Genomic DNA, 27,902 nt, shown 5'->3' on the forward strand with positions numbered 1-27,902 from the left:
ACAGGTGGTCCGGGGACCCCCAGGGGTCCGCGAGCTATGCCAGAGGGGTCCGCAAGATGCTATTAGAATAAAAAATATATTAAATATATTTCGTATGATAACAGATTTTTTGTTTTGGCCGCTTCCTGCATGAGCAGAGTCTAGCGCAAAACTAGAATTAGATGAGGCAGTAGTTCTGCTGTATGCTGTTAGGTGGCGCTTTACAAACACTACTGTTTTGCAAAGAGGCAGCGCGCGCATTCTACTAACGCTCACCTCCCCAAGATGCTTTGCGCGCGTCGGCTTCATTTGTGCGCTACTGCGCAGGTACCCTGTCTTCTCCATTCCCCTCCCTCCTCCCTGGACTCTTATAAAAAGACTCTTAATTTGGCTCTCACTTTTTAATTTTAGGATTAGGAATTAATGGGGGTCCTTGTCACAATAGTGGCTCGATGAGGGGTCCTCGAGAAAATTTTGTTGGGAACCCCTGCCTTAGAGGGAAAGACGTGAAGAAGAATAAATGCAACAAGCACAGCCGCAGGCACGTCTAATCAGAAGCTAGTTGAAGGGACTTGAACTGGCCAGGAGGGGTCCTTTACTGCGTTCACTGAGGCTTACTCCCGGGTTGCAGCCTCAAGTCAGCCATAGGCAGCTGCGATCGCCTAGTTTTGCTTTGTTCCACATTGCCGGCGTGTAACCGGTATAATTATTACTATTTTTTAAATAACTGGGTGGAGACGACGAAGCGCCTCAAGGGCCGCTATGACAGAATAGCGGCGTGCCAAACATGACAACTAGTTGCTTCCCAAGCTCAACTCCTAAGCATTGGATCCCGCGTTACAGATCCTGCTGCGGACCCCCACGGGGTTGCGAGCAAACTAGTGCACGCTGGAGGAGCCGAGCCGCTGCGCCCGCCCCTAAACCGAGCGAGCGAACCCCCTTGCCTGCCTGCCTCTTTCTGCCTGCGCGCGCGCTACCCCGGGCGAGAGGAGACGCCTTGCGCCCCGTCAGCGCGTCCGAGCCGCGCGAGGAGGGGGAGGCGGGCCGAGGCGAGCGCGCCTGCGCGGGGAGGAAGGGGGGTCCGGACCACGTGGCTGCCGCGGGGCCGCCCGCTTGCCTTCTGGGAGCAGAGAGGGCCGGGCCTCGAGTGAGGGAGCGAGCGAGCTAGCGCCATGGCGTCGGCGTCAGCGGCAGGAGCATGCTCGAGAGGAGAGGCCTCGGCCGTGGCGGCGGCCCCCACCGGCGCGCTGCCGGTCTTCGCGGCGGCGGCCCCGTGCGCCTTCTCCCCCGGCGGGCGGCCTTTGGTGGCTCTCTCGGGGCCCGACGGGCGGCTCCGCGTGTGGGAGACGGGCAGCGGCCGCCTGCACCACGAGTACGTGCCCTCTGCCCACCTCAGCGCCGCCTGCACCTGCCTGGCTTGGGCGCCGCCGGGAGCAGGAGGAGGAGGCCGCCCGTCGCCCAGCAAGGTATCCCCGTCCCCCCAGGGCTGAAGGGGGTCGGAGCGGGACGGGATGGGGAGACTGGGCCTCCTTCCCCCCCTGGCCGTGTGTGCGCTGCCTTCGTCGCCTCCTCCGACGGGAGGAAGCCTGTCAGTCCTCGCGGGGAGGGAATGAGGGGGGAGGCAGGAAATGAGAGGCCTCCCCTACCCCCCAGAAAAAAAACCCAGGCCGAAGCAGCAGCGAGCCTTGCTTCTTCCTCACGTGCGGCTGGGCCTCGGGTGCCCAAGCGGAAAAAGCAGCGCTTTTTGGCCTGGCCGCGTAGGGGGTGTAGTGGTTTTGCGATAGTGGGTGAGTGGGGTTTTCCTCCTCTTTCCCCAATTTTTTTTTGGGGAGGGGGTTTGAGGATTTCTGCTCTAGCGGGCCCCGTCCACCACCAGGGTTTCCTTGGGCCGCAGCTGAGGCACATGTGTTCCGCTGTGGCTCCGCCCCGAGGCCGTCGCATGGTGGCTGGCAGAGAGGAGTTTGCGCCCCGTGCGAGTGGAATCTGCGCCACCAGGGCGAAACCGCATCCTGGCCTTGACTAGGTAGCCTAACCTCGGTCTGTAAAGAAGCTCTTGGTGCTCTTCCCCCCCCCCCCAGCTGTAAACAAGATCTCAAGTTAGTAACTCAGGGAGCTACTTTATTCCAATTTTAAAAAAAACCAAAAAACATCTGCACTCTGGGAGTAGCTTTTCAAGTTTCACGCAGGAGGTTTCCTAAACTCCACTGAGAGGTGTCGGGGGCTGAATTTGGGGTGGTTTGCATGAAAAGCAAGCGGTGGAACCACTGAGGTATGGCTCACACACCCCCTTCCTAATTCAGTCCCTGAGTCCAGAGATGATGCCAAAGATGGTTTGTGTAAGTCTCTCCCTCTCTGTGTATAGGAAGCCAGTCTTCATAATGCTATCCCACTCCAGTGATACTAAGAAATAAATCCCCATCCCCCAGATCAAGTTAGGAGTAATAGCTGGTAACAGAGGATGTAGGGCTGCCCTGGTTATGGCCCTCTGTGCACCCCTTTACTTCATCCTGTGCAAATGAATCCACTCCAGTGGGTGATTGATCCCTGTAGGGGTGTCAAACTAGTCCCTGTACATCTCAAATTATTTAGTGAGAGTAAGGATAAATGACAAGGCATGTAAGAGATATAGAAGCTAATCGCCAAATGGCACCTTAAACCTAGGTTACGGTCGCCACAACAGAATGTCTAGGCACCTTTTTTGGCAATGAGATTTATTATTTTTGCTAATATTTTCATTCCTATACAGTTCTGCTTTGTTTTATTTATTTATTTTAAATAATTTTTATTCATGTTATATATATATGTATGTGTATATATATATATATATATATATATATATTGCAAAAACAAATACAAAAAATTCTTCTTACAACATCATAACTTTTCTTTACATCCATATATGACTTCCCCCAATCCCCCCTTCTGAATTTCATTTTCTTTATCTTATTTGGCAGTTTCTAAGGACTAACCTGTTCTAAGGACTAACCAGCCCTGTTTAGGGAAGCTTTTAATGTTTGATGGATTTCTGTATTTTAATATTTTGTTGGAAGCCGCCCAGATTGGCTGGGGGAACCTGGCCAGATGGGCGGGGTATAAATAATAAATTATTATTATTATTAACTTCTTATACATTAATTCTTTTACAAATGTGTTGTAATTTAACCTATATCCTATGCAAATTCCGAAAACCTATAAATATTTCCCTAGCAATTTTAAATATTACAATTTTTTTTCAAATACAGTGGTACCTCATTATAAATATTTTCATCTCATTATAAATATTTTCCCAGAAGCATAGCTGTCTAGTTTTCCCTTTTCTCGCGCGGAAGCCTATTCAGCATGAGGGAATTTCCCTTTAAATATAATCTTCATTATATTTTCTCTCAAAGCAGTAGATGCAGTAAACTTATTATGCCCCACATCTTTAGCCCATCCTATCATTACCAATTTCACTTGTTCATCCTTCATATGCCACTCCAACAACAAGTTATACATCTTGGATAGATTTTTACTGTTTGTCTCTAACAATTCCGATTCCAATCTGGACTTTTCTATTTGCAAACCTGTGTTTTTATTATCCACCTTAAACATTTTGTTAATCTGATGGTATTACAACCAGTATACTGCTTTGTTTTAAAGGGGGAAAGTCTCAAATCTCAAAACAATGCAGAATAAGGCAAATTCATGTTTCAAGGAAAATATTTCAGATCCTTCTCTGACGTTTTGCTTTCCCCACATTTATTTATTTACCTACCTAATTTATATAGCTGCCTCATAGCAGAAGTACTCTGGGAAGCCAGTGTGGTATTAGTAGTTAAAGTGTCAGACTAGGACTTAGGAGATCAGGGTTGAAATCCCCATTCAGTCATGAAGCTCACAGGGGTGGACCCTTGGCCAGTCACAGCCTCTTAACCTACCTCACAGGGTTGTAAGGATTGCTTCAAAGTTTGCTTTTGAAGGTTGTAGCCTTGTGCTGCAACAGTTGTCCTCATTTGGCACATGGGTGTTTTTCAGCAAAATCCCATCCCTCTTTATTCAAATTTAAGTCCTATTAAATGTGTATAGGATGTAGCCTTGGTGTCCTAATTTACAATTTTATTTATAGCCTGCTTTTTCTGTTAGTTCAGATATTTTCTAAACATTCCATCAGTTGCTCAGTATTGATCCCAGTGGAACAGTGGCCTTGTGAGCTCTTTGTACTAAATCTGATATGTGAACAAATAAATTGAGGCCGCTTTTTCTATATCACCACATCATTCACAAACTTACAAGAGTTTCCTTTTTATCTTGGTTTTACAAGGAATGCAGCAAAGTTACTGCTAGTCTTGTAACAAGTGGGAGTGCGATTTTGAAAGAAGAAATTTAGTGCACATTTTCCCTGTGATCACATATAAGTCAGTGTAAAGTACAGACATAAACTTTGTTTCCATTTGTTAGCCAGTTCTGTTCAAAATGTTGCAGAACTAAAACACCCTTGTTTGAAGCATTCATGTTGCTCATATTACAGTGGTCCCTCGACTTACGAATTTAATCCGTTCTGAATGCACATTTGTAGGTCGAAAAAATTGTAAGTTGAAAAAAGCGGTTTCCCATAGGAATGCATTGGAAACAGAAAAATTTGTAAGTCGAGTAAACCGCATCTAAAATTCGTAAGTCGAGAAAACCCCATCTAAACCGCAACGGTTTTCCTTTCGGATGTTGAAAAATCAGAAGAATTCATGTGCTAAAACACCTCTATTCACATGAAGCTTATCTATATATTGTAACATCACACATTCCTCAGCACCTTTTAATGTATTAAAAAGGGCTACACATTTTTGAGAGGGAAGGCTTGCTACAAAGACCAAGAATGTCCTAAAAGGTAAAAGGACCCCTGACCATTAGGTCCAGTCATGACCGACACTGGGGTTGTGGCGCTCATCTTCGCTGTATTGGATGAGGGAGCCGGCGTACAGCTTCCAGGTCATGTGGCCAGCATGACAAAGCTGCTTCTGGCGAACCAGAGTAGCACACTGAAACACCATTTACCTTCCCGCTGTAGTGGTACCTATTTATCTACTTGCACTTTGATGTGCTTTCAAGCTGCTGGGTTGGCAGGAGCTGGGACCGAGCAACGGGAGTTCACCCCGTCGCGGGGATTCGAACTTCCGACCTTCTGATCGGCAAGCCCTAGGCTCAGTGGTTTAACCCACAGCGCCGCCTGCGTCCTTAAGAATGTCCTGGAGATGAGTATAAAACAGAAAGCAGATTTCCTGGCAGCATTCAACACAACCTGGGCAGTCTATAGTTCAGGGTACTTACTTTCTTCTGTCCATGCTCAGTTTGATCAGGAGTAAGTTGTTTTTTCTCCAAGATCTTAATACTGTAAATTTGAGACCTGTAAAAAAACCAGTGGTCTGCAGAGAGAAAGAAATGTAACTGTTTAGATAACATTGATTCCAAAAAGCCTTGACATCTGTAAAACTGACAGTGTTGGCTTTTGAAATCAGTATTTCTTTCAATATGATTTACAGTGGTACCTCTACTTACGAGTAACTACTTACGAATGTTTCTACTTACAAACGGAGCTCTGTCCGCCATCTTGGATGCAGTTTAGATAGGATTTTTTCTACTTACGAATTTTTAGATAGGGTTGCTTCGACTTACAATTTTTTTCTCCCAATGCATTCCTATGGGATTCGACTTACAATTTTTTTCGACTTACAAATGTGCGTTCGGAACGCATTAAATTCCTAAGTAGAGGTACCACTGTACTTGTAACCTTAGAATTAAGAACCCAAATGCTTACTAAATTTGTTGACAAATCTTCTAGTATAGGGAAATCTGAATTTATGCATGGAAAGGTATAATTATTTAGTGGAGAGCTGTTTTGTGTGTAGGTGGGTTTTTTTTGAAATATTAAATGAAATTACTGTAGCAATTGGTACAATTGTTAAAGCTACACACACATACTCAGACCACACTCTGATTCCTTTCCTCACATCCTGATTCAGACATATTGTGATTCACTGCAGTGTCTGAAACAGTCAAAAATGGTTTGTATGAATCGTAGTAGGATTCTAAAACACAATCAGAAGCTGAGCTGTAAATGGTTCCAATTCTGATTTGGAAGCAAACGACCATTTATGTCACAGATAGTCAACCTAGGCCCTCCAGATGTTGTTGGATTAATCATCCCCAACTAGGATGGCCGGTGGTCAGGGATCATGGGACTTGTAGTTCAACAAGGTTAGTGTGGTTGTAGATGTTAATTTATAAGTAAGATTTTAAATGATGTACACGTGTGTGTGTGTGTGTGTGAGTGTGTGTACACACACACACACAGAGAGAGAGAGAGAGAGACATATAAGTGATATGTATGTGTTTTTGGTTCTCCTTTCTACTTTAGGTGCCAGAAACCAAAGTTTGTTCTTGTGGCTTATGCAAAGCTTAATTCAAAACAAACCTAAAATAAGTTTAAGAAAGTAGACTTCAGGTTTTCATGCTATCCGTTCAGAAAGAATCATCTTAGTGAGTTTATAGGTGAGAAATCAAATATGCTCTTTGTGTGGTTGTCTAGTTCACAGTATAGTGGTACCTCGACATCCTAATAATAATAATAATAATAATAATAATAATAATAATAATATATTTATATCCTGCCCATCTGGCCGGGTTCCCCCAGCCACTCTGGGCGGCTTCCAACAAAACATTAAAATACAGAAATCAAACATTAAAAGCTTCCCTAAACAGGGCTGCCTTGAGATGCCTTCTAAAGGTCTGGTAATTGTTGTTCTCTTTGACCTCTGGTGGGAGGGCATTCCACAGGGTGGGTGCCACTACCGAGAAGGCCCTCTGCCTCGACTTCCGAAGTCGACAACCCAGGAAGTCTTTTTCGCCACGCGTGCGGATCCCCAGTGAAGAAACCACAGCCACTGCACTCATGCCCTTGTCCTGCTGTGCTGCCCAGAGCTATGCCATGGTTTGGCTTAGTATGTTGTCGAAACTCACATTTGTGGTTTGTCTCATTCCAGGTAAATTAAGGGGAAAAAACCTTGGTTATTGGTTACAAGCTTGTGGTTTGGATGATGAACTAAGCCAAACCATGGTAGCATGGTGGCAGCAGAATTGGGAGAGGAGTGCAGCAGTGACAGTTTCCTCTCTGGGAAAACCACGCTAAGCCATGGTTTGGCTTAGTGTTGTGAGCGAACTGTAGCAGAGAGGGAAACCACATGCATACTACAAAGAGGATGGGGAGAGCAGAGCGCACTGGGGGTGGGGTGTTAATAAAGAGATTCAGAGAAACAAGTGAAAAAAGAGGGGAGGGGTTCCTACAGGCTGCTGGAAGAAAAAGGAAGATAGAAAATCAGTTAAAATAATGAAACTATAGCAAAAATGGCTGTCCATTGTTTACTTGGTGAGACAATCTTCCTGAGTTAATACTGTAAAAGCATAACTAGATTGGAATGATTTGAGTTGTGGCCCAATTTTTTTAAAGGTGGCAGTTAAGAACAACATTGCCTGTTAATTCGTATTAGCTCTTTTTGTAGACTTAAGTGAATACCATACTTTTGGCATAATCTTTTTAAATGAATAAATTGAAGATGATGCCTTCCTCTTTATGTGGCTGGGAGAGAGATTTTGCAGAATATTTTTAGCTTGTTTTGGAGATGGGGAAAGCAAAATGTGTGTTTTTGAACTTGCGCTTGAACATGGCCCTTACTGGAATAAAGGCAATACTTAATACTGAGTATAGGTTGCCCTCCAGGTGTTGAACTGGAGCCCTCCAGGTGTTGAACTACAACTCTTATTAGCATGGTCAGGAAAGATGCGAATTGGACTACAGCTTCACCTGGAGGGCACCACATTGGTTATCCCTGACCTTGCCTGTAAAACTGTAATTTAATATAGCCAACCAGACTATTTCTTTCTTTTGTCTTCATTTGATTGCTTTACAGGAAGGCCCTCAGAGAAAGAAGAGGAAATCTGAAGCTGCAGAAGCAGGTGAACAGTTAGATCTTTTGGCTATTGGTACTGCAGTTGGCAGCATTTTGTTATACAGCACAATAAGAGGCGAATTACAGAGTAAACTAGTAAGTATTACTTGCAACAACATTCAATGTTTTTCTACAACTAAAATTAATTGTATTTTTCTTAACATAGGTGTTATTAGAGTAGCTTGATCATAACTCACGTAAAATGGTTCAAGCATTGATGCAGTTAGAAACGGAATTTGTAAAACCTGCAAGGTGTCATGGGAACCTGAAATGCCTGTGTTTTTGTTGAAATGCGTGACAGAAGATAACCGAATAAATTACCCAAATTTCATGCAGCTCTGACAGTGTGCTGCTTATATGAATTTTACTTGAAATTAACAAAGTCCTTCATAAGTAACTTATTTAGATTTTGTAAAAGAATTTACTTCCCTGTATTTGACTGAAAATATGGGAAGTTATAATATTCGGGTAAATTACAATGTGTCTGAAGGATCTCTCTTGGTGTACCTGTGTTTTTTTAACATGTATATTAGTGCATCATGCATTTCTGCTGGGCTGCAGTTACCAAAAGGTAAACAGTTTCGGAGGATGATTAGAAATGTTATACAAATGCACAAAATATTCACACCTCCTCAATATGTCAGTAGTAAGCAAGTTCAGGTACCCACAATGGGGAACCTTTGGCCTGCTGGGCTGTTTCTAGCGATCTTTGCCCGCCTGCCAATTATGTGATGTAATTCGATGTTACCTGTTAGTCATTTTAATCTGCCCCACCACTTTTCACAGTTTTCCTAGGTTTACACTCGAAGCCACAGTTTGTAATTCCTTGCTGTGGCTTTTATTGTGCAATTTTTGAAGGCACATTTGAAAATGGTACATTTTCTGCATCTTCTGTCCAGTTGCTAGAGGGGTTTCTGCAGATCCTCATGTCATGGTATGCTGTAGAGCCCCATTCTTAAAATGATTCAGGGAGAACTTAAAAAGTAGAAGAGCATGAGAGAGTGGACACATGTTTTGTATGACTAGATGTAGTGATTATGGGACAACTCAGGAAAGAGGTATGGTACTCAAACAATTAAAAACAAGGATATAGTCCTGTTAGTCCATAAGACCCTCCAAAGCCCACTCTTAGATAACACCTTTATTAGTACCAACCCAAAAAGTCAGAAGAATGTGGCAAGCTGTTGGGCTCTTCAGATTTTTTCATTGGGCATGGTGTTACCTGGGATAGAGACAGTAGTTGGACGAGGAAAATTAACGGCTTCTCAACCTAACCTACCTCACAGGGTTATTGTGGGGATTAAATTAGGAATGGGAGAACCATGTTTGTCACCTTGAGCTTCTTGGAGAAAAGGGTGAGATATAAATGCAACAACAATAATAAATGACGGTGCTGCTGCTGCTGCTGTTGCTGCTGCTACTAATACTAATAATACTTGAATAGCCCCTAGTTGGAAATAGGATAAAAATCGAAAGTCATTATCAAGCTCAGAGAATTAACACGAATTCATAAAATATGAATAACTATGAAGGGCCAGACTTCAAATAGGTTCAAACTATAACCCACGAACCCATGGTTGGAATCCAGCATTGCACTGTTATGATCTGTCAGTGCAAGCATTTCTGCTCACCTGACAGAGGTATCCCCCCCCCAATGCACTGTTCTAGGGGTTCTCCTGACTCTCCAGAGAGGATTTTGGGGGAGGAGGGAAATCCCCATCATGGCATCAGGGGTCCATGCACTGGCTAATCCTGGCACACTGGGTTAGTAGAAAAACCTGGGGGTGGGCAGCTCCTTTTGGTGGCAGTGGGCATGTAGGTGAGTGCAGAGCTCTTGCTCTGACCACAGCTTACCTCTACAACTTTTCACAGCTTTTGTCCTTGGCCAATACCTGGAGAGAAAGTTTGTGGGAGAAATGTTGTGGGTGCAGGAAGAGCTGTGCCCTTCTAAGCAGTGTTCTCCTTTTGCTGTTTAAAAATATCCCACCTCTTTCTTTGTGATGGATCTGTGTTCAAACATGGTCTGCCTGCTGCTGCTATGTCTAGTTCAACCCTGGCTAACAAAGCCATGTGTTTTCCACTACTTTGTCCTGAAGAAGTTTGTCCTAAGCATGAAGTTACTGGGCGTGAATGATAGAGCACAGAGTAATCCACAAGCGCCCCAGTGACAAATGTTATTACAAAAGTCCTGAGGTGGCCACAGAAGGGTAGCAGAGATTGATCTAACCCCACTAAGGAAGCGATGTTACTTGCTAATAACCTTTTCTTTTCATCTAGAGTGGTCATGACAGTAAAATAAACTGTGTACGGTGGCACCAGGACAATGGCTGCTTATATAGCTGTTCAGATGACAAACACATTGTGGAATGGAACACACAGACGTGCAAAGTGAAATGGTGAGTCTGGTTTTAAAAGCAACACAAAACAACTACAGAGGCTTTATTGCTGGAGTAGATGCCACACATGGAGGTTTAAGACATTTGAAAAATATGGCATATTTTCTGCAGCAAATTATTTCCTCTATATTATAATGTGCATGCAGTAAGAATTCTCCTTCAAGTTGGGGAGCTTAAGGCCTTTACTTTATGTAGCAATTAAATTGGTGGCTGCTGTGTGGACACTAGGTTGTTTTGCTGCTACAAGGATTTATTTGTGAGTTATTTTAGTTGTAATCAGGGAGCACATTCAGTGTAGAGAACATGAGATAAAAATCATAGGTATATGAGAGATGAGATGTTGCAGGTGCCTGGAGGTGTTTATAGCTGTACAGTGATAATATCACTACTGATGTTATTACAGGAGTGAATCTGACTTTATTTCAGATAGCCACATTTAAACTCTGTCTTTGGGAGTATTTCCTGGATTCAGAAGAAGCTCAGCACTTTAAAGTTTCTTAAAGGGGTGGGCAGGATAAAGCACAAGGTCTATTTAGCTGTTTTGGTTATTAAAGCACATTTTCTGAAGATTAAAGCATGCAAACGTAATAGGATACTTCCTGTTTTGATCAAGTTGTCCATTTGCAAAAAGGGGATGTTTCTTCCTCACTTATTTCTTCTGGTTTCTCTGAAGTTATTGAGCTTCTACAAGGAATGGCTAAACCAAAATATATATGATTTGGAATACTGGAAGCCTTATGCAGATTTGCAGACCTTACACATAATTGCGTTGCCATTCCTGCTCTAGCCTAACATTTACCAGTACATGTTGCACTTGGCATACAAGCAACAACCAGTTGATGCACGTCCAGTTGATGTGTGGCCATGCACCCGTGCATCATGGCAACTCGGAAGTGGCCAGAAAAGGGGTCGGCTTGGATTTATGCACACTTCACCATCACACACAATTACCTGGGATGCAACCCACATGCAAATCGGAGGTTGCCTGTATATGTTAGCGTACAAATGCCCAGAGTCCAGTTGTTTAGGTCTCTCTTAAGCTGTTACAAATAAGAAGGCCAATATTTGCGTGGGCTGGGCTGGCACAGTCCTGATGAGCCCTGAAAAGCTATATGCACATTTATATATTTAAGACACACACACACACACACACACACACACTATTGGCATATAAAACCCTTAACATTAACAGCTTGGGACCAGTTTACTTTCAGGATTACCATACCTTATACATTTCCACTCAACTGCTTTGATCTATGGACCTGGTTCTGTTACAGGTGCCACATAATACTCATTCTACAGTGTGGCAGCACCTACACTTTGGAACTCCCTGCCTGTTGATACCAGGCAGGTTCCTTCACTGTATTCTTTTTGATGCCTGCTTAAAATATTTTTGTTTAGGCAAGCCTGTCCAGATACATAGATGCTGATGTGTTTTGATCTTTTAAATGCTTTAATTACTTGCTTTTAACTGTTTTTATTGGTAATTTTAATATTTCTTGCAAATCACTTCCCATGGCACATTTAACACTCTTGAAACAAATGTTTTGAGGCTACAGAATTCGATTGTTTTAAATGTCCCCTGCTTTATTTTTGCAATGGTATGTACACTTGCCAGGGCTGTGCTCACTGTTCTTCCCATTCTTCTGAAACTTTCTAGCAAATGGAAAGGAGATAACAGCAGTGTTAGCTCACTGTGCATCAGTCCTGATGGAAAGATGCTTCTGTCAGCTGGTCGATCTATCAAATTGTGGGACCTGGAGACCAAGGAAGTCTACAGGGTAAGTATTCGCTTGGGGTAAATAAGAACATAGGGAAGATTGCTAACTTCTTACTGTGAACTGAGTTGCTTCACTTCATCCTGTTTAAGTAATATAATTTAAGATAGAGGTTTGCTGGAAGGTTTGCAGTGATGATACTGTCAATGTGGTTTCTACTGGCTGACAGTTGAATGAGGACATGAGATTCCTTGGCTGTGTCTGAGCACTGCCAGCAGCCTGTTCACCAAATTACACCTGCATTATGGAAAAAGCATAGAGTTGTATCCAGGGGTGTCCCTAAGCAGACTAAAGGCTCTTTGATCCAGAAGAAGTCTCTTGTCTACTCTCAATCTCAGATGTTATGTTTGCTTGATTTTGTGGGGTCTCCCAACCTTTGGAAGAGTCTTTTTTGGTGTGCTGCCATGGGAAACAGTGGACAGGGAAGTCTCCTTCCATCAGCCTCATTACACACAAACATAACATAGTTAAACATAACATAAGTGTAATGCTAGAGTAGACCAAAGTCCTGTCTGGTCCAGGGTTCTGTTTCCCACTGAGACCAACCAGGTACCTATAGGAAGCTTATAAGCAGGAAGTGAGAAAAATAGCCATTGATTGCCTTATACAACAATAGTTTGTCTAAAGCTTTCTAAGGTGGTTCCCAGTCTAACATCAATTTACATGTGAAACTCGGAAAATTAGAATATCGTCAAGAAGTGCATTTATTTCAGTAATGGAACTTAAAAGGTGAAACCAATATATGAGATAGATGCATGACATGCAAAGCAAGATATGTCAAGCCTTTATTTGTTGTAATTGTAATTATTTGTCGTTAGGCAGGTCAATTATAAATGGAATGTAATTAATGAAATGTAATAGCGATGTTTATTTTTGTATTATTGTAACTATTTGTTTTATTACTGTGGAGTTTCCAAAAGAAAGCATTTGTAAAAAATTAAAAAAATAAATAAATAAAAAGCTGCATTACTGAAATAAATGCACTTTTCGACGATATTCTAATTTTCCGAGTTTCACCTGTATATTGTTGAGCTGATGAGCTCGAAGCCTTTTTCCACTTAGTTATGTCTTAGTTCCTAAGGTAGATTTGGATAGGTCCTTATCAAATGACGGATATATCCAGACCTATAAGTTTGTTTCTTTTGAAGCACACTGACCAACGATTACCCTGTATTTATTTTTCCACTAACTCTGGAAAAATGATTCTGTTACATGCAGAAATATAGTACCTTTGAGCACATGAGAATGACAAGCCGCCTGTCCCTCCCACCCCTAGACACTGTACAGTAATGCATTATTATGCAAAACTAATTTGTAATAGGTTTCCTACTATTCTAAGGATCCTCTTTGATTGTTGAACCTGACACTTTTTATATTGCCTTTCTGGGAAGCTCTACAGAAAGATGGAATAGATTAACTCTTATGGAAAGATTAATGATTGGAGAAATAGAAAGCAATAACATCATGAGATAATGATCTATTGTACTGAAATACATTCTTAAAATGACTTGCTCAAGCTCACAAAAGAACATCATTTCTTTTTTGGATAAAAAACATCGTTACCAGTTCACCTCTTCATTTATCCCAAACACAAGACTTACAACTTCTGCTGCAATAGGTAAAGGTAAAGGGACCCCTGACCATTAGGTCCAGTCATGGATGACTCTGGGGTTGCGGCGCTCATCTCGCTGTATTGGCCGAGGGAGCTGGCGTACAGCTTCCGTGTCATATGGCCAGCATGACTAAGCCACTTCTGGCGAACCAGAGCAGCACACGGAAACGCTGTTTACCTTCCCGCCGGAGCGGTACTTATTTTTCTACTTGCACTTTGATGTGCTTTTGAACTGCTAGGTTGGCAGGAGCAGGGACCAAGCAACGGGAGCTCACCCCGTTGCGGGGATTCAAACCGCCGACCTTCTGATCGGCAAGCCCTAGGCTTTGTGGTTTAACCCAGAGTGCCACCCCGATATTTATCCCAAACACAAGACTTACAACTCCTGCTGTAATACATATACAGTGGTACCTTGGTTTGCGACCGCAATCCGTTCCGCGGAGGCGGTCGCTCCCCGAAGGCACGCTTCTGTGCGTGCGTGAAGCACCGATGGAGCGCTTCTGTGCATCCGACGCCGCGGAACCCGGATGTAAACACTTCTGGGTCCGCGGCGGTCGCTCGCTGAAGCGGTTGCAAACAGAGGTAGGCGTAAACTGAAGTTTGACTGTAAGCTTATTGTTATTGGATTTAAAAGTGGTTTTCTTTAATACTTGCTGCCTTTCATCGTAATCCTAAATTCATTTTCTAGTAAGAAAATACCATTGATTTTGGTAGAACTGGGGTGTAGAACAGATCTTTTATCTTACATTTTTTAATTGGGTTTCATTTCTAAAATTAAATTTCTTCTCTAGCATTTCACAGGGCATGCTACAGCAGTCTCAACTCTTATGTTCGTCACAGTACGGCCTCCCAATGAAAATCAACCCTTCGATGGAATTACGGGGCTATATTTCTTATCTGGGGCAGTGCACGACCGGTTACTCAGTGTTTGGTATGTAGCTTTCCCCCTAACAATCAGTGTTGTCAGTTTGTACCCCAAAATATGAAATGTACTTAGAAACACAAAAAGTTCCATGATCAGATATGTAGATTTTGGATAGTTGCTGTGAACAGATGTAATGAAAATGTGGCTTCTACTCCTTCACAGTTCAGTGCAGAAATGAATTTCCAGGGTTCTCTGAGCATGTGCTTATATTACACTGTGGTGTCATTGTTTTGTTCTTTTTGCCTTATTTTTGTCACTATTATATCTCAAGGCAGGTGAGATCAGACAGGAAAGAAAGAAATGCTGTAATGAGTTTCATGGCTACAGATGAGCCAATCCATATCGACCTGACAATGTCAGAAAGCAAAGAGGAGGTAAGGAAATGTAACTTACATATTGATTTTTTGATGCCACTGTGTAGAAACTATTTTGACTCAGTTCTGATCTATTTTGTATAACTGGAGAACTTAAAAAGCAGCTATTAAAAATAAACTTTGATTTTAAATAATTAAGTTGTATTTATAGTAAATGTGTCTGATGAACATTTCATAGAATCAGAGTTGGAAATGCACCCTGAGGATCATCTGGTCCAGCCCCCTGCAATGCAGGAATTTGCAGCTGTTCCATACAGGGATCGAACCTTGAACCTTGATGTTATCAGCACCATACTCTAACCAACTGAACTATTTGACCACATTTATAGAAGTAGAGAAAATATCTGAATTATTGATATGGCAGTTCTTTTGTGAACTGATGATGTATTATTTCTTTTCAGCCAGTTAAGCTAGCAGTTGTATGCAGAGATGGACAGTTGCACTTATTTGAACAAATCTTAAATGGGTAAGTTGATATTTAAACATACACACATCTCTATTTCAATATTGTCTTATCAAAGCATGGAAGAGAGTAGTGGGGCAAATCTCTGTTGGCAGCAAGGTTCAGTTTGGATGTATCTGAAACACTGGATACTCTTTTTAATACAACCCAATATTTGTGTCTTATAATTTGAGCTTTAATAGAAGTCCTTTCAGCTGTACTTTTGTATTGTTTTTAATGACTGAAGCAGAGGACTGTGAAATTGAGGGGGGGTACTCAGGTTTGCCACTGATTATCACTTTAGGCAAATATAACTTGCCTTTGTTAACCTGTCAGCAAAATGGCAAACTTGAGGCTTATTCTCCTTGCCATTTCAGCACATGGTAGCTGTAGTTCTCTACAGCATTCAAACTTTGAGGTAGTTGTGTTGATGGCATACTACAAAGAATTTGGTTGGCTACTTGATGGTCTTTGGTTGGTTCTATCAAGGCAAACCAACCTGGGATAAAAAAAATTATGAAGGATTGTATGCAGATTAATGCCTAATCTCATTCATTATTGAGCTTGAGCTTTGATTGGCAGTAAAAAGTAGGTACAATGTGCTTTGGAAGGTTGTGAGGTTTGCTCCCATGTTTGACTGTGAAGAGATTTTAAAACTGCGGAGACAGGTATGCAGAATATAAATATTTAACAGACTTCTTTCCTTGCAGGTCCTGCAAAAAACCATTGACATCAAAATGTACAATCCAGGTAGCAACATCTGGAGAGGGAAGTGATGCCACGCCAAAGCCAATCCCTATTCTAGCAGCTGCATTTTGTTCCGATAAGGAATCATTGCTACTTGTGTATGGGAACTCCTTACAGCCTGTCATTGAGAGAGTGGTATGTGATGTCTTTTTGAATCTCAAAAGTTGATGCCTTGATACAGATCTGAATCTAAGTTGAGATGATTACTATTTCATGCTGAGTTTTATCTGATGCTCCTTGTAATATTTCAGGAAAGCTTTGGTTTTGCTTCATAATTAAAATTCAGTATTTCATATAGCCTCTTGTTTTTGCAATTCAGTTGCAATTAAAACTTCGTTAGCTTAGTTTATACATAGGTTACATGATTGGGGAAAGTGGACAACCTAAAAAGCTTTCATTTAAGAGTCTTCCCTGTTACTGAAACTACTTGGATACTGTGACTAAAAACTGTTACTGACCTGTGAAAGTATTGACATCTGTTTTTGTGTCTCTCTTTCTCCCTCTGGTGTAGCCTGTGAATACTACAGAGTCACATATGTGCTTAGTAAGAGACATTCAGAAGACATTGATGCTTAAAACAGAAATGGGTGTGACAAAGGTAAGATTGAAATCTATTTTTAAGTAATGCTTTTCATAATGGAGATGTTGGTTTCTTTGCTATAATACATAGAGTAAAAAAAAAAGGTAAGCGCATGATGGCATCCCAGAATGTATTTTAAAATATACTGGTGTTTTTGTCCTATGAAGGTGATTTGAACCTAAGATACATTTCAGCCATTAGAATTGCTCTGGCACACATAGTTCAGTTCTGCTGTGCATATGTTTAAAATGAGGGATCTGTGTGTATATTCATGATGTTAAGAGTCTATGTTGTCTTTAAGAACGCCTACAAAACTGTTTCGTATTCAGTTTCTTGATATTTTATCCACTTGCATATTGGCATAGATGGGTGAATGTAAGCTTTCTAGCAGTGAACTTACAGGGCTTCATCTGCTACGCTAGCCACAAAGGAAGGGAAAGTTTAAGGGTCCACGGGTATGCTGTGATGACTTTGATCTTGGTTTCGCTTTTTGCTGAATTCCAATGATGACACATTTCTCTTGGCTGTCTGAGCATACCTAACGGGTGGAAAGCAATTTGTATATCTCACAGGGGCATGCCTTTCTGTTCTAGGAGCCCTTATAATTAGGAGCCAAACAAAGCCCACCAAAAGAGTAGACTCATTGTAAGCAGGATAGTTGCTTAATGAGCCAAATGAGTGTTGCTTAATGAGCAAAACTAATGCTGCAATCTAATCATCTTTGGGAATAAGCCCCATGGAAATCAGTGTGGCTTAATTCTGAGTAGACATGCATAGAGCATTGCCCTGTAATTACTGAAAATGTATAAGTTCTGTTTTTGTCATGTATCTGGTACTATTAGCTGTTGCTTATTTTGATATTTATCCATGTACAAATTGAGCATGGATGATGGCAGTGGTTCATTTTATGACCTTTGGTGAAAAATGAGATTTCCAAAATGCAGACTTTTCTTGCAAACAAATTCATGTTAAAATAACCATATCATTCAAAAGTTATACCCAATTAAGTTCTACTCAAAGAAGGCCCACGGACCCACTGTTGTGCATAAGGATTTTTATTGCATAAGGGGGGCGGGGGGCAGACTCTTCCACAAGTCTCAATACAGGCAGAATAAAAGAAAATGTGGGAAGGCCATTAGAGCTTCTGCTACCTTGCTGTAAGAATGCAAACGAAAATCCCATGAGAACTTGTTATGCTTTTACTGGCCTTTGATACCCTCCATCCACATATATGACTTAAGGAGTGATCAGTCTACCTACCTTGTATCTCCTGTTAATATGCTTCCTGGGAGGAGGGGCTAAAGCAGGCATAGGCAGCCTTGGCTCTCCAGATGTTTTGGAACTACAACTCGATCCCTAGCTAACAGGGCCAGTGGTCAGGGATCATGGGAGTTGTAGTTCCAGAACATCTGGAGAGCCAAGGTTGCCTATGCCTAGGCTAAAGAGCTTGCCTTTCTTTCCCTAGCAGCTGCCCATTGAATCTTAGGATGGTTTAGAGTTCCAAGCAACCAGTATAGTTTAAGTCACTAATAAAGGTGTTAAAATAAAAGTACCGAGGCAACTGAGAACTGGCATATGGTGGCATTAGCGGTTCTGCCATTCCAGCAATAATGGGTTTCAGTTCCTAAGGCACAAGAGATTTCAACAGGTTATTAGGAGGAGTTTTTTTAAAGTGCATTTTAAAGATGATCATGAAATTTAAATTTTAGGTATTAACCCTGCAGATCTGTTTGCTTAGTAAGTATCTTGTTTCTGTTCTTTTTCTTACCGTTTAAATTGTTTAAATAGCGAACTAGCTGCCAGGTATGTTTTCTCTCAAAAGAACAGTTTTGGTTTCAAGTGAAATATCTGTTGTGCAAATTAAATTGGAAGAAGATCAAAATTATTGTGTAAAATAGGGGGGGCAATTGTACTCGTACGAATGCAGATATCTTTTCTTCTTCTTTTTTAAAAGGTGAAAACTCCCATAATCAACTCAGAAGTCAAAACGCTAGTGCCTGGACTTCCTGGACATAGTGCAGCTATCAAACCTTCATTTCATAAAGAGAAAATGGAGACCAAAAGAAAGTCTACTGCAGCTGGTAGAGAGGTGAATTGATGTTTGGCCTAGAATAAATGCACAGCACAATCATGCATGTAGGACTGTACAGTATACGCTGTGGAGGAGAATGCACTTTAGATATTTCTTCAGTGCACTAACTTTCATGTTGTGTTCTGGGATCCCTGTATAGGGGATACGCTTCCTTGAAGTTCAATTCTTTGCCTTCCCTTTTGCTTTTCTTTGTAGTGTACATTTGCAGGGCAGCATTGGGGCACATTCTCAGTTCACATGGGACAGTGTTGAAGCAGTGTGTCTGGCCAGTATGCCACATCAATGGCATATATACCTGTGAAGATATTGCCACTTTGTGTGTATGTTTTGTGGTGATGATGGGGAAATGATTGCTACAGTCATACCTCGGGTTGTGAACGTGATCTGTGTGGGAGGCACATTCGCAACCCGCAGCGCCGTGTCTGCGTACACAAATTGAACAATTTCCACATAAATCATAAGATACAAGCTAAAGATACAAAGAATTAACATCCACCACAGTAACAACAACACTCCCAAGCAAAAACCTCTAAAGAATAACCCATTTCCTGGTCATCCATTAACTCTTGATTTTGTTCTGTCCTTAAGCTTAATGAATGGCTGGTCTTTCCACATGCAACTGTAGTGCTATGAAGAGGGATTTGGCTTATCGGCGGGTGGCATCAAAAGCACCACAAAGCTTAATTATGGGCATATTGTCCTGTATGTAGTGCCCCTTGCTGTGCAAATAAGAATGACTTTTTCCTTGCTGTATAGGAGAGCATTGAAGACCGCCTTGGTGCAATGGATATTGATGTGATGAAAGTGAAACAGTCAACGGGAGGCCTTCCACAGACTGACAATTTCGCAGTGCTTTTAGTTCAGGGTTTGGAAAGCAGTGATCCTGAAATACTAAATGTAAGTGTAAAGAGCATTGGGAAGACTCCCTCTTGTACCAAATAGCCATATTTAGTATTTTATTTATTAGGTTTTATGTATTGCTTATGTGTAAGTCACCCTGGGAGCTTTACAGAATGGTAGCATAGAAATAATTAAATGAGGGGTTTGCTTTGGTTACTGCATGCCTGTTCATGCAGCAAGCTGCCCACACTCCAGGGTTGCATGTCCCACGTGTTCCCTCTATTTTCAATGTTGTGGCAGTGAATTCTGTTGCTTAAATGGTTTCACATGTTTTCACGAGGGGGGAGACTGTAAACTTGGGGAACAAAGTACCAAAAGAAACCTTTGGGGGGGGGGGGGAACCAGCCCAATGAGGACTAATTTTGCTCAGTCACCACAGAATGCTGTCCTAGTGTTTCATCCAGTACTGTATTGTGCACACGCAGAATGGAATTTCACTTGCACAAAGGGACCACCCTTCCTTGTGCACCCTCAAAATCTGCTCAGGAGAGTTGGGAGATACTTCAGAGCAGATTTTGGGTGTGCATGGGGGGAAGGTGAAGTCCTGTTGCATGAGCAGAAGTGCATTCATGCAGTAGCTGTTTGGAATGAACTGAAAACCTGGTGGGAGGGTGGCTGGAACTCAAGTGTTGAGGAAAGCATGGCTAACAAGTTTAATAGCATGACCACTCCACATTGAAAGATTTTGTTGTAGGTCCCACTTGTTTTTGCATTATTTTCATAGAATTGTAGAGTTGGAAGGGACCACGAGAACCCCCTGCACTGCAGGAATTTTCCCCCAGGATGGGGTTCAAATCCATGACCCTGAGATTAAGTCTTATGCTCTACCAAATTAGCTGAGGGCTGTGTTTCTGACTGACTGACTAATCCAAGGCCATCTGATGAGTGGGACTTTGAACTTTGGCTTCACCAGTTGAATTACAGTACACTACCCAGTATGCCACACTGGTTTCTGATACAGGGCATTGGTGCCAAGCATAAGCTAGTAATATGGTTCTTTCACTGATTTCCTTTCCCCTCTTTTAACAGAAAGTGCTTCAAACCAAGAAGGAAGCAATAATAAAGAAAACAGTAGCCAGAATGCCTGTGTACTCTGTCATTCCTCTGCTGCATGAGGTAAGAAATATTTTATTATAATTCACTACAATACCAACATTACACCAGAGTCTTAGTTTAAGCAAAGCAGACACAAGCTTTGTCATAAACTGGAATGGTATGTCTCGTTCATATGAAATGGGGTGGCCTTTAGTTCTCAAGATTTTGTGCCTTGTCAAGTTGAAAGCCAGTTATGAAAACAAGGTTCCTGATGAAATGTGAAAGGCTTGACCATATATAATAAAGCGTTAGTTTCTTGTCACATAAAACCTGATGCAGCACCAGAAGTAAAATAAATGGTTGTTCTGAAAAATGGAAACAGACAGCACTGTATCTTAGTAATATCTGTGCATAGAATGCATTTCACCACAAGTGAACATACCGTATATTCCGGCGTATAAGACGACCCCCAACTTTTCCAGTTAAAATATAGAGTTTGGGATATACTCACTGTATAAGAAATACGACCCAGCGTATAAGACGACCCCTGACTTTTGAGAAGATTTTCCTGGGTTAAAAAGTAGTCTTATACGCAGGAATATACTGTAGTTCATTACATTATTCCAAGCGGAATGGCTGCCATGACATACTCAGATGAGAATATTGCTGCTGTGCTACTTGACAGAAGTTATGCTGTTCAGACTATCCAAATAAATTTTATTGGTCTTCATGTAAATCCAAGAACAACATATAAAGAAACAGACTTATGTATCATAATTGCAGATAATAAATGGCAATCAATTTGGCGCAACCCATCCCTACGAACCATCTCTGCTCGTTTGCAGGAGGTTTCTCTTTAAATTATATTTTTCTGTTCAGACTAGTAAACAGCTGTGTGTAAAAACCAAACCGATTTGTACACAAACCACAGCATGTTGTCTTGAACTTACCCACTGGCTTTTATTCTGATGGCGGCTGAACACTGAAACATCACATTGTGTTGTAACTTGCCGTTAAAAATGAATGCAGTGCATGGTTTTGAATTTTATATCAAGTTCCATTCTGCTTTCTCAGGGTTCAACAGAGTTATCACACTATAGTCAAACTTGCTGAATGATCACTGGTTAAACCAAGGGCTCACTTTGTGTAGCCCTTTGTGTAAAAATAAAAAAGCAAGTCTGAAACCAGCATTTAACCAATGGACCAATATTTCAATAAGCTGATGTTGATAGATAAGGTTTTGCAATCAGGTTTGCCACGTAGTACACTGTTTTCTGGGGTTTTTTTGTGCTCCAGTAACAAAACAGTGCTATAAAAACTACTTTATGATGACAATGAATAAAATAGCAAATGGAACAGAATGCTGAGTTACAAACCTATTTCGAAGCAAGGTTTTGAACACTTGAGATTTTATATTTGCCTTACTGAAGAAAACTCTTTAAATCAGTCTTGTTATAGCTGTGCCTGCTTTCTCTATTCCATTTTAGCTCACAAAAAGGCTGCAAGGGCACCCATATAGGTAAGCAGAGATATTTTTCTTCATTAAATATGAAAGCACAACTCAGGGCAGCGGTCAACATATATGACATAATTCTGTAAAAGAGTTACTATTAAAGGAGACATAACCAGCAGTTAAAGATCATAAAAACATCTGAAACTGTACTAGTCAATATTTAAAAGGGAGGAAAGTTCCTTATAACAGCTCTGATACATCCTTCTGTTAGACAGTGATAAATGATAGTCGCCCGATCCAGCAGTAGTGGTGCTTAAAAGAGCATTAATGTTCAGTTAGTAGCACCAGATGTGCATTTTGAGTGTGTATCCATTTTAAAGGAATGCAGCATGGCTGGGTGACATCCACAGACAGATGTGCATCTGATTTATTTATCTTTCAGGCAAACTATTAGTTATCACTATTGCAAATTCCTCAGTTATTAAAGACGACAGAATGGTTAAATCTGACATAATAACTTAAGAGCTGTCCTGGTTGATCTTTGCCTGACACCCTGGGGAGCCAAAGACAGTCAGAGGAGGCGATTCTGGGTTAGGTCATAATTCTGCATTGAGGTAGCTTTATATGTGCACCCTCATCTGCTTTGGGAAAATAAGATGTAAGCGAGGCCGTGCTGCACTTTGGGCTGATGTAAATGCCACTGCTGTGAACCGTACTGCTTACGCAGATGGTGCATTGTGCACACCATGAGTTCTGACAGTTTCTTCATTTGTATCCCTTTGCAAAGTGGGTTGGGTTCTTCATCTTGAGATATGAATCTAGCTTTGTATTATTATTCTAGCCCATGTCAGTAAATGCAGGTCACTCTCTTTTACTCCTTGTTTTCCAGTGCCTCACAAATGGTCCGATGGCTAAAGTCCGTTTTAACTATACATGCATCTTACCTTTCAACAGTAAGTACTCTTAAATGTTCTCCTCTATCCCAACTTCGTGCTTCAACAATCCCATTTGTTTGACCTGAATTCTTTGCTAAATAGGTGCCTGTCCCAAAGCTCACTGATTCTTAATGCTAAGCCCCATTGCATGCAAGCTAGAAGTTCACGTGTGCAACATTGGGTTCTGCCCATAGTTCTGAATTGTGCTGTTATTGAGACACTGGGCAGATCCACACCTTGAAAAATTGAAACGCCACTGCAGCAGTCCAGCGATGAATAACAACGGTGTCTCTCATTGATTAACCTAGTGGTGTTAATCCAACCTGTGTGCCTATTCGGGCCTCCCTGTTTGGTCCAAATATGCCCACCTGCCCATCATCTAACATCAGGTGGGGAGAAAGGAAGAATTGGACACTAATTCTTAGTACCTGTAATAGTTTTTCTTCATGGCCGAAAACCATTACGGATGCTGCAGGTCTTATGCCCACAGAATGGAATTTCAAAACTAGGGAGTCACCACAGAGAAGGTCATATCTCAGAAGATGAGACCCAGTAATTAGTTGTCTCTTTGACATCTGATGGGAGGGCATTCCACAGGATGAGCGTCACTACCGAGAAGGCCCTCTGCCTTGTTCCCTGTAACTTCATTTCTCTCAGAGCGGAAACAGCCAGAAGGCCCTCAGAGCTGGATCTCAGTGTCCGGGCTGAATGGCGGGGGTGGAGACGCTCGTTCAGGTATACAGGACCGATGCTGTGTAGGGCTTTAAAAGTCAACACCGACACTTTGAATTGTGTTCGGAAACATACTGGGAGCCAATGTAGATATTTTAGGACAAGGACATGGTCCCAAACGGCTGCTCCCAGACACCAGTCTAGCTGCCGCATTCTGTATTAATTGTAGTTTCCAAGTCACCTTCAAAGGTGGCCCCACGTAGAGCATATTGCAGTAGTCAAAGTGGGAGATAACCATGTACCACTCTGTGTATATTTAATATTTTTCGTAAATATTTATAATATTGCAGCTGGCTTGGGGTTATGGTAAAATGTTGACTGCTCCCATGTATCTTGTTAAGAGATAATTGCTTTCTCCCTCTCCTCCTCCTCCTCCTGTTCCTCAGTTGCCGGATCTGGTCCCTCAGCTGGGAATGCTGTATCAGTTAATGGAGAGCAGAGTGAAGACTTTGCAGAAGCTCTCTCGCTTACATGGGAAGCTCTACCTTATTGTCACCCAGGTGAGTTGAAGTGGGTTGTAAGGGCACAGGAAAACTGAATGTAAGAATGGAGGGATGTTACATATTACAAGAATCACGGCTTGTACTCTCCTGGGTATAATAATTGATTTTAATAGTACTGTACAGTATTTCTCAGAGTCCTGTTGCTCCTTAAAAGCTAATAGTTGTGACATAAGCAGTTAAGAACTAAATCCCACGTTGTCATCTTGATGACAATATATCTTGCAGTATATTGGATCGGCCTGTGAAGAACACATCTGAGCAGCTAAGAAAGTTCTAGCCCATGGAAGTTTTTGTGACAATAATGTCTTGAGTCTTTAAGATGCCAGAAGGCTCCTCGTGATCTTACAGAGAAATGAGGATATTCCTTTGGAAATATTTTGAAAGACATGTTATATATGTCTATGTGTGATTATTTTTATATTACAATAACATACTATTCTAAATGAAGGATAACTTTCGGGCATTCATTAATTCTTACAATTTTCAAGAAGCATTTCTGAGCATATGGGTAGAATCAGGTGTTAGAGATGCAAACATTTAATGTAATCGTTTGAAACATCCACCATGCTTTTATTTGTATTGTAACCTTTTCTCCAAGAGGAACACAACGAGCTCTCTGAGTAGCACTGCTTTTTAATTGCACGCAATTCATTTTACTTTCTATGAAGTAATGCAAGTTCAACACCTGTGGTAGAATGGCATCATTTTATAAAATATTACTACAGCCCCTGTTAATGCCATACATTTCCTTTCAGGTTGCTGCATTGGAACAGGCTCAGGATGTGCCTGATGTTGACCAGACGGCAAAGCTGGTGTATGAAGAAGGTAAGCAAAGGGACTTAAGTGGAGGTGCCTTGGGAGCTATCAGGGAACAAGATGTGCTCTGTTAAGGCCATGGCCCCTTCGTTTCAGATTTAGAGTTGTGTGTGTAGCATTTTGGTCTTATTGACTGCAATTGGTAAGGAACAGAATGATTCCACATTGCTGAATTAAGCCTCAAATAGTTTTATTGCTGTGTTCATGTCAGGCTCTCAAAAGTTGCTTCCACTATTAGTCTGTGCATGGAAGGAAGAGTTGGACTGAGCCTGCTGCCCCATGTTCAACATTGCATGTCCAGTCCTCTGTACTCACGAGTTCAGCAAAACGTCTGAAAAGGAACATCTTTCCATCCAGGCATACAATTATAGCCATGTAGGAGCCCTTTCCAGGTGTCCCATTGAACATGCAGATGTTTGGGCTAGTGGAGACAGGTGACATGGCATAGACTAAACAAGGGGAGGAGATTTTATATAAAGCCTTCAGACTGCATATATCCCATCAGAAATTGAAACGCTACTGCCGCAGTCGAGAGACAAATAACAATGGTGTCTCTCATTGATTAACTGGATGTTTGGTCAGAATAATTCTACAAGTTGGGTGGCTAGTTTTCTGGTCCTGAATGACTAGAGGATTTGGTGAGGGTTACAACCAAATGAAACGCGTAAAGGGGTTTTTGATTCCTTGTTACAGGCTGAAACCAGGATGTTAGTCTTCTTTAAGAGGGCTTGGGGACTAGTGTTAAACTTTGAACCCTACTGAACCTGTTTTTTTCCTGCCAGCAAAATTGCTTTGGATCTTCCGAACTAATATAACAATAGCTTCAACGAAAGAGTGTTTTTAGCATATAGTAATGCATGCTCTTAGTATCTATTTGAAGAAAGGTCTGTCTCAAACCTCGTGTGTTCTGTCCTAACAGAATCATCAGAGGAAGGTTCAGATGATGAGATGGCTGGAGAAAATGATTCAGATGTAAGTAAAAGCTCCCTATTAGTTCCTTTCCCCACGCTTGGAGGTCAGGCTCTTAAAAGTGATCACAGTAGTCACGTGTCTTGTCACCTTCTCCTGCAGGAGAACTGGGATGAAGAGGATGAGAAAGAGGAAAGTGATGAGAACGATGAAAGAGATGAACTTTCAGGTGATGAACAAGAAATGGCTATAGAAAAAGAAATCAATGGGGAATCAGATTTGGATCCAGAAAATGAAAGTGAAGAAGAATAGCATATGCTTTAAAAGGGGGCGAAAACCCCTATTAACTGGCCTCCCAAACTTTCTGGACTGCCACGCTGAAAACGCTTACAACACACAAGGAATACTTGGCCCAACGGCTGTGACGGCATATTGGGAAACCGTATTTCCAAGCCCAGAATGTGTAACAATGCCAGCCTTCTTATTCCTTTACCGCCTGTCCTATACTTCCTGGGATCACAGTGAAAGATTTTTCTTCTACATAGTAGGCAAAGATTACTCCCCATTTTCTGGACATTTCATTTTGCATCTTGAATGAAATAGTTTTACCAAGGCTCTTTGGATGATAAACTTGTTGCAGCTCAGTTCGAACAGTTCCAAATTTTGACGGAATGAAGACCACTTCTACCTTAGCCCTCTTTAGTTAAGTACTTTTCCAGTTGGCACCTTGCTACATTTTTTGGAAGAGAATAAATATTTTTGTAAGACCTTAATGTTGATGGTTTTTCCTCTTCTCTCTCCGCCCATGTCCGTTCGCTCATAACCGAATTACTTAGGCCTTGGCAGTGGTACAATGCCAATCAGGCTGAGCAAAGCATTTTCTTTTTGAAACCAAACTTTTTATATGTGTGTGTGTGTAAAATCAGTCACTTTTCTTGTACTTCAGAAAAACAAAAGAAAATTAGGTTCATTGGTGGTTCCTAACCTCTTAATTTTAATTGAGCTTGTATATAAGTTTAATGCTGACCCAGAGACAGAGTCCATCTTTGGAAGGATAAGGATTAAAAAAAAATGAAAAGAGAGAGCAGATGCTTGTGAATAATGTAACACAATGCGTATACATTTATTATGCATTTTTAATCTTCGGGGCAGAACAGGGGTTGCCATTCATTCAATTAAACTGAAGTGGTATGAACAATTTTTGAGAGCAAGGTTGGGTAAAGGTTTTGAGCCATTAACCAGTATAATGTACAGTTATTTGTCTATAATTGGAGCTGTTGCAACCAAATACTGCCCTCCTTTGTAAAGTGAATAAATATACATTGCCTTTATCATGTACTAGTCCTGTCATGTGTTGGGTTATAGTTGAGTGCTTGCAAGTTGAATTTTGTACTAACGATGATTTATCAATTCTGTAGATTTATGATATATTCTTTCATCAGTTTTCACTCTTAGGTTTGAAATTACTTTTACAGAGACTCTTTTTTTATGGAGGTTCTTGCAGGGGTGGGATGCTCAGTAAGTTCTGCAGCTAATTTATTATTTATTAAATTTGTATACTGCCCTTCACAAATCTCAGGGCAGTTCACAATAATAATGTGAATTATTGGCAATCTCAAGTATCACCTGTTTTTAAGTACATGGGTTGTATTAAAGGTTTTAGAGATGCAGACATAGCTAAAACAAATACATTCTCACAACAATTACTATATTCTGCA

General features: G+C 41.5%; 1 protein-coding gene and 2 non-coding genes across 3 annotated transcripts; all 3 read left to right on the forward strand.

Moving 5' to 3' along the window:
• Positions 1 to 1,124: 1,124 nt before the first annotated feature.
• WDR43 (WD repeat domain 43) lies at positions 1,125 to 27,515 on the forward strand. The gene is made up of 18 exons (XM_035110506.3): positions 1,125 to 1,445; positions 7,917 to 8,051; positions 10,233 to 10,351; positions 12,012 to 12,132; positions 14,533 to 14,672; positions 14,938 to 15,040; positions 15,442 to 15,506; positions 16,193 to 16,364; positions 16,741 to 16,827; positions 18,764 to 18,898; positions 19,658 to 19,798; positions 20,831 to 20,917; positions 22,324 to 22,355; positions 23,179 to 23,242; positions 24,343 to 24,456; positions 25,215 to 25,284; positions 26,195 to 26,247; positions 26,347 to 27,515. The coding sequence occupies exons 1-18, from the start codon at positions 1,152 to 1,154 to the stop codon at positions 26,494 to 26,496; spliced, it is 2,082 nt and encodes a 693-aa protein (XP_034966397.1). The 5' UTR covers positions 1,125 to 1,151; the 3' UTR covers positions 26,497 to 27,515.
• Positions 12,256 to 12,338, forward strand: LOC118083290 (small nucleolar RNA SNORD53/SNORD92). The gene has a single exon (XR_004692366.1). It is a non-coding gene; the product is annotated as a small nucleolar RNA SNORD53/SNORD92 (small nucleolar RNA).
• On the forward strand, positions 17,267 to 17,345 carry LOC118083289 (small nucleolar RNA SNORD53/SNORD92). Its single transcript, XR_004692365.1, has one exon. It is a non-coding gene; the product is annotated as a small nucleolar RNA SNORD53/SNORD92 (small nucleolar RNA).
• Positions 27,516 to 27,902: the final 387 nt, after the last annotated feature.

This window comes from Zootoca vivipara, chromosome 3, assembly GCF_965207765.1.
Source record: "Zootoca vivipara chromosome 3, rZooViv2.hap1.1, whole genome shotgun sequence".
In the NCBI taxonomy this organism is placed as follows: domain Eukaryota; kingdom Metazoa; phylum Chordata; class Lepidosauria; order Squamata; family Lacertidae; genus Zootoca; species Zootoca vivipara.